Below are 15,317 nucleotides of genomic sequence, written 5' to 3'. Positions count from 1 at the left end.
CAGCAATATGTAAGATGAATTCTAAATGTAAACTCTAAACACTAACTGAAAGCGCATAAAAACTTTTGCAAATTTATTATATTTGTACCGCCTCAAATTATGAATAAAACTCCCTCAGCAATAAGGAAACAGTATGGTAACGGTTAAAGATATCTCAAAATAGCTATAGTAGCGAACTTACAAAACATGCACAGTCAACATCATACTGAAAGAACATGCTCTAAGGCTCTCCGGATATCACTTATAAGTACGAATTTGTGATTATGATTTTTGAATAGACGATTGATAATTTTAAATTTCGACTCCTTGGAATAAAGAAATGAAACTACACTTAGCTTGAATTAATTTATGAGACGAATCTTCTGACATGCTTTGATTCTTGTGAAGATATGTACCTGTATTATTTATGCAATGAAATGAATGTTTAAATCAGAATTCAGAATCATCATCTGTGTTTCAAATGCGCACATTATTTAGATTGGTTTATGCATTTTCATCATACGTTATCACGAAAATTAAAGTTATATGTCTTGGTTATTTTAAACTTGAGAAATAGATATATAAAAAGCGCACCCAATTTCCAATTATAAGCACGTGCATAAAACAGTTTGTCAAGAACATAACCATAGACATAGAGGATGTATCAGTACAGAGCAGTCTGAGCCATTCAAACCCTGCCCCAAATTTAAATGATTCCTTCTCCAACTATAAAGCGGATACATACCAATCGTTGCCGACAGCAACATCTAGGGCTCGAAAATAAAAAAAACTATATTTAATGCTGCATTGCTCGAAATATTTCTCAATCTGATATAGGTCTCATAAGAAAAATGCTGTGCTATGCAACTTATTTTATAAAGATGAAACATTTAAGTTTTCATCGTTTTACATGTGATTTGTTTGGCAATATTGCTTATGTGTTCTATCATGCTACAGTTTGCGTTTGATTAAATGCATCTTATACTTACTATGATGCTGGCTGTCTGTCCTCACTAGTACTTTAACGTCCTACAGATTATTTATTTGAATTTTTATGTCATTTCACAAAAAGTTCACCTCAATGTCAATCAACTTACTTCATGAACTGCGTTTGTTTCTGTGTTTTTGAATGTATAAAATATATAACTAAATAACTTATTTATTTACGAAACCGTATTGTTTATATTTATGTTTACAACATTTTGTCTTGATTTTAATACAGCTTTATTTTATCCCAGAAGGGCTATTAATTTCGTTTTGGCATTTTGCGTCTAAAACTTGGTAAAAATCACTTTTCAGATTGTTGCCACCAAATATTATCTCCCTGTGTTAAAGAAATTAAATAATAAAGGATCTTCATAAATGTATATATGCTTCTCGCATTGTGATAAAACAACGGTACCTAGAGCCATCCAATTTTGAATAACGTACATCTATCTCCACCCGAATATGGGCATCTGGAAGCCCAAATTTGGAATTTGTTTTATTATCTATTTCATATTTTGTAAAGCATTTATGAGTTTTTTGATTAAGAAACTCAGGGATTTCAAAGCGAACAATGGCAACATTGTACGAAAAAAAAAAATTATCTCCAGCGCGCGAACTGTGTATGGGAGATTCTAAAGATATGTTCTTTTAAAATTATTTTGCGATATTGCTGTTGAATTGAATTTTATGGTTTATGTGCAAAGAACACGATATTTTATGAACAAAAATAAAACACTGAATCTGAAAGCTTTCAATTTTTTTAAAATTTATTTTCTGAAATAAATGTTTGCATTGGTAGGCTTTGTGTTTACTGAACGTGTCAGCTGAGAACTGCGAAAGAAATGGAGCTAGATGTCTGGATTACACAGTACTGCAGACTCATGAGGTAAGAAAAATAAAATATGTTGATTAGAAATGATTGGATGAGTATGTTGGTTAGAAACTGATTAAAAGTACTCTGACTACCAATAAGTATTTGGACACCTGTGATAGAAAAGAAAAACTAACTTTATTCAAAATCAATAGTTGGTAGAGCCTCCACGAGAGGTAATTACAGCGTGGACTCTCCAGGGCATACTTTCCACAAGTCTTTGTATGACAGCTAGCGGTATTTTCTTCCACTCGGCTTGGAGAAGACATAGAAGTTCCTTCACCGATTTTGCACGGGTAGAGCATCCCTGAATTCGGCGATGCAACTCGTCCCAGAGATTCTCGATAGGGTTCAGGTCTGGACTCTGGACAGGCCAGTCCATTCGATGAACTCCGTTGGCATCGTACCAAGCCTTGGTTAACGTCCAAACATGACAACTGGCATTGTTGTCCTAAAAAAAACAGGGGTCCAACCCGTAAAACTGCCACAACGTAGGAAGCACATTGTCATCCAAAATAGTGCATTAGGCATCGGAGTTGAGCTTACCATGAATTGGGACCAAGGGTCCCAGCCCATACCAGGAGAAACATCCCCAGACCATAATTCCACCTCCGCCGAACTTGACTGTTGTCACAATGCATTCTGGCAGGAGACGTTCTCCAGGTAGACGCCAGACCCAGACCCTGCCATCCGAACGGTAAAGGGTGAACCTTGATTCGTCACTCCAAAGAACCCGTTTCCACTGATCTACGGTCCAATTTCGATGTGCTTTGCACCACATTAACCGAGCAGCGCGGTTGGACTTTGTGATCAAAGGCTTATGGGCAGCAGCACGACCATGAAACCCAAGCAGGTATGCTTCCTTACGGATGGTATTCTTTCAAATAATACTCCCGGATGCCTGTTGAAACTCCTCGCGGATGAGGGCCATCGGTTGGGTGCGGTTCTTCCGAATTTCTCTGGACAGCACTCGTCGGTCTCTATCTCCCAGTTTCGTTGGTCTGCCGACTCGGGGCACATTCCGACAATCACCTCTCACATTCCACCTCTTAATCACATAGGCCACTGTCTATTTTGGGTACTTCAGATGGCTAGAGATATGTCCCTTAAGGATCGGCCACATTTGTGATACCCGATAATTATACCTTTCTAGAAATCAGAGAGCTCCGAACTGCGAGGCATCTTGCATGCGACTAAAGCCGATGCTGTTTTCTACACGATATATACCGGCGGAGTCCGTGACGTACCTTAGGACCGCAGATATCGTCATTTGCATAGGTGTGCAAATACTTATTGGTAGTCAGTGTATTATGTTTAAAGATGATTTCTTATGAAAAAATAGTTTAAATCCGAAGATTTAAATAATTTTGATTGTTTTATTCTATAAAAATATTTATCACGATGCTAACGTTGGTGCTACTTTGGTAGACGATTGCACGGATTTTTAGCGATTTACGTTGGCGCAATTGTTGGCGCGATTTCTACGATCGTCAGCCATCTTGATAAACGTTGTTTTTACGCATAGTAAAGTATTCGAAACTTAAAAAAAAATAAATGTCGTTAAAAGTAATGGATTAATTTTTTGCTGAAAATGTTTTTTAAGATGGCAGGCAAGTGTAAATAAATACATTTACTATGAGTATAAAGTACTAAAGTAAGGCTTTTATTACTTTCATATGGCAAAAAAGAGAATAAAAACACCGTTATAAAAACATTGTGCTAACGTTTAATTAGATAAAAATATTACTGAAATTGAATATCGAATTAAAAATCGTCCTACCAACATTTAAAAGAATTAGAATATTATTAAATTCAAATACGTTAAAATACGTTATATAAAATATAATTAACATTAAAACATATGTGACAATAATTATCTCAGCAATTTTTGAAAATAGTGTATTAATTTTTTTAACAAAAATTGAAGTATACAATTATAAAATAAAAGAAAAATATGTACTTACATTTTTTTGAGTAACTTAATCTCTTGTTTATTGATAAGTACCACAAAAAATCGAAAACATAATTGAATCAGCTCTTTTAACCATCTTCATCTGTTAGCTAGGTTTCCTCCAAAAATTTAAAATAAAATTCCTCTGACGCTATTAAAAATTTATAAATAAATCTTTGATTAGGAAAGACAGGTTGGCCAAAATAAGGTCTCAAAGGGCAATTTTTTTATTCCAATACCAATAATTCTTGGTAATTACCAATAACAACATTTATCTTCGAAACAGAGATATCCATTCCATTTGAAATCTGACGAATTCGAAGAGATGAATAATAAAATTTTAAAATGGCGCGGTAATGCACAAATATTCAGTAACCAATCAAGGAGCTGATTACATCACGCATAGAATTAAAATTATTTAAATAATCATTCATAATAAAATCATTTTAAAACAAATGCAAAATTAAATTTTATTTTAATATTTAACAGCCATAAATAATGTTTAAAACATTAGATTAAATTTATAGATATTAATAAAACCAATTACTTTTTAAGTAAGGTGACGTCATTGATTACATCATCCACAACATAAAATATTATAAACAACAAAATTTTTATTTCAAATAAAAATGTAAAATTAAATTGATTTTTAATATTTAGAAGCCATAAATAATATTTAAAACACGGAAGTTATGCATAATAAAACGCATTATTTTTTTAATAAAATGACAACAAAGTATCCGTTACCATAAATAACTTATCCAGCTATGGGTTTACCATAAGTTGTATTACTCGCCGAAAGAAAAATCGCCAAAAAATCGCCAAAATCCGTGCAACCGTCTACCAAAGTAGCACCCTAACGTTTCATAATTTTAACTGATTTTAAAATTCATTGATATTTTACACGAATTATTAATCTAATAATAAGTCTTAATATAAGAAAAAAGCGGCTTAAGTATTTAACCAGTAGATGTTCGTAGTCACAAATTTTATATGCAGCAGTTAAATTAATCAGTTCTATTTAAAAAGGAAGAGATGACAGTCTGAATAAATGCCCAAACGGACAAATATAGCTAAAATATTACGTCATCTTTTCGGTGGGCAAAGAAGCAATTGAAGGCAAACTTTATGCTCAGATATACACTGGTTATCATAAATTAAGAAATAATCACAAAAATAGCGATAACTCCCTTAAAAATACGCCAAACCGTGTAAAATTTGAATATGTTGCCAAGTAAGACTAGCTGAGTAAAACTGCAATATGCAAATTAATGTCACTGCACTCGGAATACGTCTCGGAATGCGAGGAGCATAAAAGTCCATGTTTGAGAGCAAGCCCACATATTTCACTGTGATAGTGACATCAGAAATCTGAGATAGCCAATTCGTTACAAAGACCTCCAGGCATCATTTGCCTGCAGAACTACGATGGAGAGCCATTGGAAGACTTGAGGCAGCACAAAGTCAAACAGAGGTGGCCAGATGGCTAAATGTGAAAGTCGTTCTGTGGTTCATAGACTTTGGAGGTAATTTCAAACCACAGATTCGGTATCAGGAGGTTCAGACAAGGGCGGCCAACTGCTACGACGAGCGTCGATGACCGATATTTAACATTATGTGCACGTAGGAATAGAACCGTTAATCCGATTCTTCTTAGAGTCTCCCTTCATGCAGCCACCGGAAGTTTGGTGTCAACGTCAACTGTGCGTAGAAGGCTTCACGAAGGTGGTTTGTATGCGAGGCGACCAGCCATTTGCGTGCCTTTCACGTCACGCCATAGGAGGGACCGTTTGCAGTGGGCAAGACAACATGTCCGCTGGACACCTGATTTATGGAGGGCTGTTCTCTTTACGGATGAGTCCAGGTTTAGTCGAGAAAGCGATAGCAAGCGTTATTTGATATGGAGAGAATCTGCAACCCGTTATCATCCGTCAAACATCCGTGAAAGAGATGCATACGGAAGAGGCAGTGTCTGTGTTTGGGGTGGCATCTCTTTGGCTGGACGCACAGACCTCCATGTTTTTCCAAGGGTAACCGTGAATGTTGAAGTTTGCAGAGATGACATCCTTGATGTTTATGTGCGCCCATATGCCGGGGCTATATGGAATGCTTTCCTGTTGCAGGACGACAACGCAAGACCACACAGGGCTCGCATCGTAGGTGATTATCTTCAACAGGAAACGGTGCTACTTTGGTAGACGGTTGCACGGATTTTTGGCGATTTACGTTGGCGCAATTGTTGGCGCGGTTTTTACAATCGTCAGCCATCTTGAAAAACGCTGTTTTTACGCATAGTAAAATATTCGAAACTTAAAAATAAATAAATAAATAAATAAATGAATATCGTTAAAAGTAATGGATTAATTTTTTGTTGAAAATGTTAAGATGGCAGGCAAGTGTAAATAAATACATTTACTATAAGTATAAAATACTAAAGTAAGGTTATGATTACTTTCATACAGCAAAGAAGAGAATAAAAGCACCGCTATAAAAACATTGTGCCAACGTTTAATTAGATTAAAATATTACTTAAATTGAATATCGAATTAAAAACCTTATACCAACATTTAAAAGAATTAAAATATTACTAAATTCAAATACTTTAAAATACGTTATATAGAATATAATTAACATTAAAACATATGTGACAATAATTATCTCAGCAATTTTTGAAAATAGTGTATTAATTTTTTTTAACAAAAATTGAAGTATACAATTATGAAGTAAAAGAAAAATATGTATTTACACTTTTTTGAGTCATTTAACCTGTTGTTTATTGATAAGTACCACAAAAAAAATCGGAATCATAATTTAGATATCAATGAAAAAAATTTGAAAAATGTAATATCAAAGGCAGGAATAAAAAAATGAAAAAAAATTATAAATAGATAAAGCAATTTAGAGCCAAATTAATGGATCAAAAAAATTAAAAATAACAAAAAAATTTGAAAAAAAAAAAAAAGCCTCTCCAATAATAGGTATTGTTTTTAAGATTTCGAAGATCCTTTAACCGCCCCTCCCTGAAGTACAGAGGACAATTTTTTTATTCCGATACCAATAATTCTTGGTACTTACCAATAACAACATTCATCTTTGAAACAGACATCTTTGAAGGAATTCGAAGATATGAATTAAATTTTAAAATGCCGCGGTAATGCACAAATTTTCAGTAACCAATCAGGGAGCTGATTACAGCAGCTCGTTAATGCACAAATATTTTATAACCAATCAGAGAGCTGATTACATCACGCCTAGAATTAAATTTATTTAAATAATCATACATAATAAAATCATTTTTTTTTAAAAAATGCAAAATTAAACTGTACTTTAATATGTAACAGCCATAAATAATGTTTAAAACATTAGATTAAATTTATAGATATTAAAACTAATTACTTTTAAATTAAGGTGACGTCATCATCCACAATATAAAATTTCATAAAATATCATAAACAATAAAATTTTTATTTCAAATAAAAGTGTAAAATTAAATTGATTTTTAATATTTAGAAGCCATTAATGATATTTAAAACACGGAATTTATGCATAATAAAACGCATTATTTTTTAATAAAATGACAACAAAGTATTGGCTACCATAAATAACTTATCCAGCAGTGGGTTTACCATAAGTCGTATTACTCGCCAAAAGAAAAATCGCCAAAATATCGCCAAAATCCATTCAACCGTCTACCAAAGTAGGACCCAGGAAACTATGCGAATGGAGTAGCCAGCTTGGTCACCGGATTTGAATCCTATCGAGCACGTGGTGCTACTTTGGTAGACGGTTGCACGGATTTTTGGCAATTTACATTGGCGCAATTGTTGGCGCGGTTTTTACAGTCGTCAGCCATCTCGAAAAATGCTGTTTTTACGTATTTCACGCATAGTAAAGTATTCGAAACTTTAAAAAAATAAATATCGTTAAAAATAATGGATTAATTTTTTGTTGAAAACGTTATTTTCATTAAGATGGCTGACAAATGTAAATAAATACATTTACTAAGAGTATAAAATGCTAAAGTAAGGTTAAATTATTACTTTCATATAATAGAATAAAAACATTGCGCCAACATTTAATTAACATCTAGGAAATGAACGGGCTGATTGGTTGGCAAAACAAGCTACAGATCTTCAAGTAATTACTCCAATGATACTTCCTAAGTCATTTTACAAGAACAAAAGTAGGGATGATACAATACTCGAGTGGAATAAACTATACAGGAATTCTACTACTGCCTCTTTGACTAAACTATATTTTCCTTCCATTCCTCACAGACTGAATAATAAACACTTTTTCTGCAATTTTGAAGTTACTCAATTTCTAACTGGACATGGTAAATTCAATTCATATCTGAAGAGATTTAGATTATCTAGTACAGACTTGTGTTCATGCAGTTTCGGGGGAGTGCAAAATGTCGAACATTTGTTGTTCTATTGTTCAAAGCTCAAGGAAGGACGAAAGGAACTCATTTCTAAGTTAAACTCTGTGAATATTTCATTTCCTCCCCCTCTTCATGTTTTTGTTGAACATAAAATGGCTTTCTCTTTTTTCTGTAAATTTATCTCTTACGTATCATCTGTGAATTTGTAAGTTTATTTTATTTTGTGTTGTGTTGTTGTATTTGTTTGTTTTTTTTTTTTTTTACTTACCTCTGTAAGCCTTGTGGTGCACAAGGCTATACTATGTGGTGCACAAGGATTTAAAATTTTCAATAAAAAAAAAAAAAAAAACATTTAATTGGAATAAAATATTACTTAAATTGAATATTGAATTGAAAACATCATACCAACGTTTAAAAGAATTAAAATTTTTCAATTACTTAAATTCAAATCCTTTAAAATAAGTTTTATAGGATATAATTATTTAACATTAAAACATGTGGCAATAAATATCTCAGGAAATTAAAAAAATATGTATTAAATTTTTAATAAAAATTGAAGTATACAATAATAAAGTAAAAGAAAAATATGTACTTACATTTTTTTAAGCATTTTACTATACGCATATTGATAAACACCAGGAAAAAAAAAAAAAAAAAAGAAAAAAAAAAAAAAAAAAATCTTCATCTGTTATCCACATTTCTCGCACTTCATTGAAGAAGCAATTAGCGAGGTTTCCTTCAAATATTTTAAATAAATTTCCTCTGACCCTTGTCACAATAAATAAATCTTTGATTAGGAAATCCAGGTTGGCCAAAATAAGGTCTCAAATGGCAATTTTTTTATGCCGATACCAATAATTCTTGGTAATTACCACTAACAACATTCATCTTCGAAACGGAGACATCCATTTGCTTTGAAATCTGAGGAATTCGAAGAGATGAATAATAAAATTTTAAAATGGCGCGGTAATGCACAAATATTCAGTAACCAATCAGGGAGCTGATTACATCACGCCTAGAATTAAAATTATTTAAATAATCATTCATAATAAAATCATATTTAAAAAATGCAAAATTAAATTGTGTTTTAATATTTAACAGCCATAAATAATGTTTAAAACATTAGATTAAATTTATAGATATTAAAACCAATTACTTTTAAAATAATGTGACGTCATTCATTACATCACTCACAACATAAAATTCCATAAAATATCATAAACAATAAAATTTTTATTTCAAATAAAAATGCAAAATTAAATTCATTTTTATTATTTAGAAGTCATAAATAATATTTAAAACACGGAATTTATGCATAATAAAACGCATTATTTTTTAAATAAAATGACAACAAAGTATCGGTTACCATAAATAACTTATCTAGCAATGGGTTTACCATAAGTCGTATCCCTCTCCAAAAAGAAATCGCCAAAAAAATCGCCAAAATCCGTGCAACCGTCTACCAAAGTAGCACCGAGCACGTTTGGGATGCTTTAGGAAGACGTCTAGCTGTTCTCAATCCGCCCCCTCAGACCCTTGTCGCGCTTGCAACTACTTTGCAAGAACAATGGCTCTCGCTTCCTATGGAATTGATAGACCGCATAATTAAAAGCATCACACATCGCTGTATGTGCTGTATCGCTTCTAGAGTCGATAATATTCCATACTGAAGGTACTTTTCCTATAGCAAACTAACATCTTCGATTTGTTCATTTTATACATGTGCTAATTTCTATACTACCATATTTGTCTGGTAATTTCTTTTTGTGTTATTTGATATTTTACTATATGATGTATATTGTGGGTAAGTTTCATTAAATTCTACATGTAACTTTTTCAGTAATCGTGATTTTTGTGATTTTTCCTTAATTTATGGTAACCAGTGTATGATATAATATTAATAAGATCTGAAATGCTTGTAGAGACATTAGATATTTTTGGAAAAGCTGAGAGATGAAAAATTAACAACGCCTTTGCCGAGAATCAAACCACGGACCTCTGGAATACCGGCCCAGCGTGCAGAACCACTATACCACGAAGGCGGGAGAAATACCTTATATGCTAATGGGTGTTCTAATTGATGGGCGGTTGAGAGGAAATGTATGAGCGTATTTGACAAATGAGAGATCAGCGCAGCCAAAAAAGTGGGTCATACTGTTTCGGAGAGGTAAAAGCTTGTAGAATTGTAGGAACCACTTGCTTATCTTCTAAACGACAACTGTACGTTTAGTAAGTACTTGTAGGAACTACACAGGAGAAGGGTTAAGTACCCTTTATTAAACTCCTTAAAATTCATATTGCGTCGACTTGGCGCAACACACTACGCCTCACTTGGGCGGTAACTCAAATCACAAGAACTAAAATAAAAAGTCGAAGATCTTAACAAGTAGTAGAAATCACGTTACAGGGCTCAGAAAACTCCTGTGACTTAAAACCGCGTCGAAACTACTGGCAGCAAAGTAAATGCTGTTATGCCACGTGAACCAGCAAGAAATGCAGAAATAGAAGCTCATGCTACCAGAGGTGACGGGAATAGCCTGAACACTCTAACTTCCCTTCTAAAGTTTCTAACGTTTTCAAGGTAGAATTTGCATTCCCTCACGCGCGCTACCAAATTTATGGCATTGACAATTAGAGAATGAAGGCTTATAGGAAAGCTTAAAATTAAACTTAACTTGTTAGTTAAAATAAGTATAAATCCCTGCAAAGTTATCATAGTTAATCCCAGTTAGTACCTTCGGAATGTCATACGAAGAGAGAAATTCTATAACTGAACACTAAGCTTTGGACTAAGCTTAGGATCGTGACTTACCGATGATAAAGTTTATTGAAATTTATACCATTTTATTTGAGAAGGAATAGAGTGGTGCAACTCATACTATCAGGTTCAGTCCTCCTCCTTACTTGCTTTGGGAGCATTAAATGACCTGACTCGGAACAGGGAACTTACTAAAGCTATGTTCAATAAATGTGGGAAGTAGACAAGATACACAGGAAGGGTATATTCCCTTTATTTTTCTCTCTTTACAATGATTTCCGGACTTCGGAATACAGAGACCAACCACTTGTGGTCTGAACGTAAGAATATAAAAATATTAACTAAATTCTAACTAAACTAACTTTGGATTAATAAACAAGTATCTACTTGAAGATTGGCCGTATATTAACAGAAAGGCCGTATGTAGTACAGAGAACTGTTAACACTACGATACGTTTAAAATTATCAAGAGGATTAAACCTCTGGCTTTGAAGGCAACCAGCAACCGAGTAAAACTGCTATGGCAAGCGGCCTGCTCCTAATCACTTCTTCCTCTCTCTTGCTTGGCAAAAAGCCACAACTTAAGTATTTGGCGTTCGCAAGACAAATTTGCATAAATAAGTTAAAGCTTTTAATTCTGGCCGGAAGTAGAAAATAAGAAGTGATAGTAAAGATTTAAAATAAAATAAACGTTAGTAAAACTTAAGATCCTTACAATATATAATCAAATACAAATGAACTCTGTAAGTATGTAATATATACACTAAAAACAGCTAAATGTAGAATTGCAAAGCTGCACGCCTCTAAAGCACTCATGTTAACTTCAATCAACTGTTGAAAGTATCAGCAGAATTCCTCATCCGATTAATATAGCTTTCTTTTGCATCATGGAACCGGTTACAAATATGTTCTACGTCATCTGGTCATATGTATGTGGTTGTTCACATTGTAATTAGGATGTAGCAAGAAAGAAAAAAAAAATCGTGTATGAAATGCAGTGATTCATACAGCGTTCTGACGTAAGATTTTAATCATTCATGTGACGAAAAACTGATATTTGCCTGCAACTTAAAAACGTTGCTTAACTTCAGTGCACATTTACACGATTATGGTGTTCCTGTTTTCTGGAAGTGTCGACTTCCTGTAAGATTTTATTATATGCTACACTGTCTGGAACATTCGCAGTAAGAGTCACAAATGTTTATGATTTGAATTCAGTCGTCGGAACTGTGTCTTGGCAAATGCGATCAAGAGCAGGAGACTGACGTTAATTACGGAAGGGGAAAGAAAACGGCTGTGTCGGGGATCATAAGAGGAGATATATTTAAAAAAAAAAAGTGTTTTTAGGTCTCATTCAGTATCAGTATATCAGTATATCATTAACGTAATTAATGAAAGCTATTTGAAACCAAAATAGGATTTGCATTAGTAAATTATAGTTAAGAATAATGGCCCCCATTGTTCTGATTATTACTGGAATAATTTAAAGATTAAATCCGATAGTATCTTAAGATGTTTTTGCAGCTGGAAAAACAAGAATATAACTCATTTTGATTCACCTTTCTTTTCTTTATAAATGACGAATATCTGTTTGCCATACACGTGATCAAATAGGGAATAAGTGTTTAATCCGTAAAATTATAAGTATTGATTAACATTTCCTATAACTACTTCTAATTGAGGCTTTCTAATTTTGACTTTCAGCTTTTAATTTTCGACTAAAATATGAGCATAGAATCTACCTTTAAACAATGGGATTTTTTTTAAACACTGTGGCATGAGAGTGCCTAGTAATAATAGTTTTAGCGTCGCTAAGAATCATTTTCTGGATTCTCATATTGATTTTTTTCCAAAAAATATTAAAAGGTGCAATTGACGAGTATGAGCAATGCATAATACATACATATATAACGTAAGCATGCCATAAAGAAAATGAACCCCCAACAAAAGCTGATCGACTGCTATTGAACTCTAAAGAGGGGTTTATCAGAGGGAAAATGGCAATTAAAATCAATTTAAATTTAAATTATTTATTTACTGTATCGATTTATTACTTATTGTAATGGATTGGAATATTTGAATATGAATTAGCTGAATATTTAAGAAAAATATTATGACTGCGAGAATAGGAAGAAAAAAACATTTCTTGAATATTTACTTTCTTATAGAATGCAGATGAATTCATTTTTACTCAACGAAAATCAAAATTTAGTAGCTAATTAATCTGTCGTGTATCGAGCACTTTAGTTCAGTGATCCGTATTAATGTGCGCTTTTTTTAAAAAAAATTAAATGCTTCAAAAATAATTAGAAAAGGGCATAATCCTTTTCTTACCCTTAAATTCTTCAATAAAAACCTGCATTTTCAGCTATAACCAAGTGAAGTAATTTTCTAAATATAATTCAGTGTAGAAAAAAATAAGATACATAAAGGGCTAGGAAATGGAATCAGCGTTGTGATTCTCTTTAAGAAATATGGTAAAGCTTAACAAAAAGTCTACGAAGTGAAGTAATTCCGTAGAATATTTTCTAACTCTTTATGATTAAATTGCATTCAATTATACTTTATAAACGACATGTAAATACTATTTAATGTATGTGTGTGGATGTGTGTGTGTGTGGCTCATTAGCGGCTGAGCTGTAAAGTCGTTGAACTCTGGCAGGTCGATCCGGGGTTCGAATCCGGATCGACGGGGATGGCTGTATTGGCGTTTTCGAGGTTTTCCAAACGTGTAACGTGTATAAGAGTCAGTTTTGCTTAGAAAGTTCTCCACAAGGAACCCTTACCCTTAGGCAAATAACCGTCGAATGCTTTGCTATAATCAAACAAACCAGACCAAACAACAGATATATAAATAAGTAGCTTAAAAAACTGCTATATTTTACGTATACTTATCAAGTAGTATTTCAATATATATAATGATTAAAAGAAAGAAAAAGTCGGATCCTAACTGATTGTATATAATGTAATCCCTATGAAGGCCCTAACAATTCTTTCTCACTTAAAGTGGTAACCCAAAAAGAGAACAAATTAAACTTCAGATACGTATACAATACCGAATCTAATACAAAAAATACAAAATATAAAAATAAATTATATATGTACGAAACCTAACTAACTATTTATATTGATATTACGTAAATATACGTATGGTAATGAACATTGTATAATAAAGATATTTTATACCTTGTTCTATATTTGGTTCCATTTATATATACCTATACATAGATATATATAATTTAAGGATTCCATTTAAGAATTATAGTAGTATTTAATACTACTACATATAAAACACAAAAGTGCATCAATAATGTATTTTTCAGTATTATCTAACTTCATTCTTAGGAATTTTCTGAAGTCTAGTTTGCGTTATTCTTTCATAAGTCTCAAATAAAAACAACTATTCTTTATATGCCATTAGAAAATTGACCAAAAAGCAGCGACCACAATGTAATTGAGAAACAGTCCTTAGCCGTGAAAAGGTTGAAAGCCATTCGGTTATGACTATTATCTCACATACTCAGCTACTTCGCATACATGGAACATAGCATTCGAAATGAAAAACTCAATATTTACTACAAATTCATTCGTGTAACAAATATCTGTCTTTATACACCTATGGCTTTAAAAAAAGATGTTATTTATCTTACAGTTTATCATTAAGTAATACATTTTCATTGTACAAAATTGCATTCATTCGAAGAATTCAATTTGTATTTTCTTCTGTATAAAACTTAATGTATAGAAGTTAGATGTTTAAACGACCCCCAAAACCACGAGCAAGATTATCCCCCTACTTTTCAGCCCCCCTGTGAAAAAAGGGGTTCTAAATTTACGACCTGACCGCATATGAGGGTATTTCGTCGGAACAACCGCGGGATGTGTGAAATAAAACCATTTATGAGCAGTTCCAGCCAAATGCGTTAAGGAAGGTAAAAGATCAGTTGGTAACGTGTTGGGCACAAAAGATGTCTCGTAAAGACATACACCTAGTTTATCAGATGCTTATAAAGTATCGTATGTTTTGGCAGCACGTATATTCTAATGCTATATTAAGCAGATGATCGTAATTACTTTTCTGTATAAGTACAAACATTAGCAACGTATGTGCACATTAATGTGCATAGTAAGATAACGCTGTAGGTTTAATAAGATCAAAACTGGCTATGGTACGTTGGTGGTGTTTTATACCTTGGACAGTTTTTTTCAGCCTGAAAGAGGTATTAGTCTCAAACCTCAGTTTTTCATCTAATTACTTATAAGATATTTTCTCTCTTCTCTCCGCTCAGGCAGATAGCCCTCGAGTGCTTTGCCTTAATAAACCAAACCAAACCTCTTCTCTCCGCATACTTTAGCGGTGTACCTGAAAAGCCCACTCGAGGCATAT

General features: G+C 33.0%; 1 protein-coding gene across 1 annotated transcript in view; it reads left to right on the top strand.

Annotated features, from left to right (window-relative positions):
* The window catches only part of LOC118198293 (heme-binding protein 1-like), a 34,822-nt gene that overhangs the window by 3,505 nt on the left and 16,000 nt on the right, over window positions 1-15,317 (top strand). The window contains exon 2 of the mRNA XM_035369935.2: window positions 1,766-1,852. Coding sequence (XP_035225826.1) covers window positions 1,766-1,852 — 87 coding nt within the window. The remainder of the gene's footprint in view (window positions 1-1,765; window positions 1,853-15,317) is intronic.

The sequence above is a fragment of the Stegodyphus dumicola genome, chromosome 7 (assembly GCF_044657685.1).
Source record: "Stegodyphus dumicola isolate Sdum_Otavi_A_Nest chromosome 7, ASM4465768v1".
In the NCBI taxonomy this organism is placed as follows: Eukaryota; Metazoa; Arthropoda; class Arachnida; order Araneae; family Eresidae; genus Stegodyphus; species Stegodyphus dumicola.
Note: the sequence above shows the minus strand (reverse complement) of the source record. Positions and strands in the feature narration are given on the sequence as shown.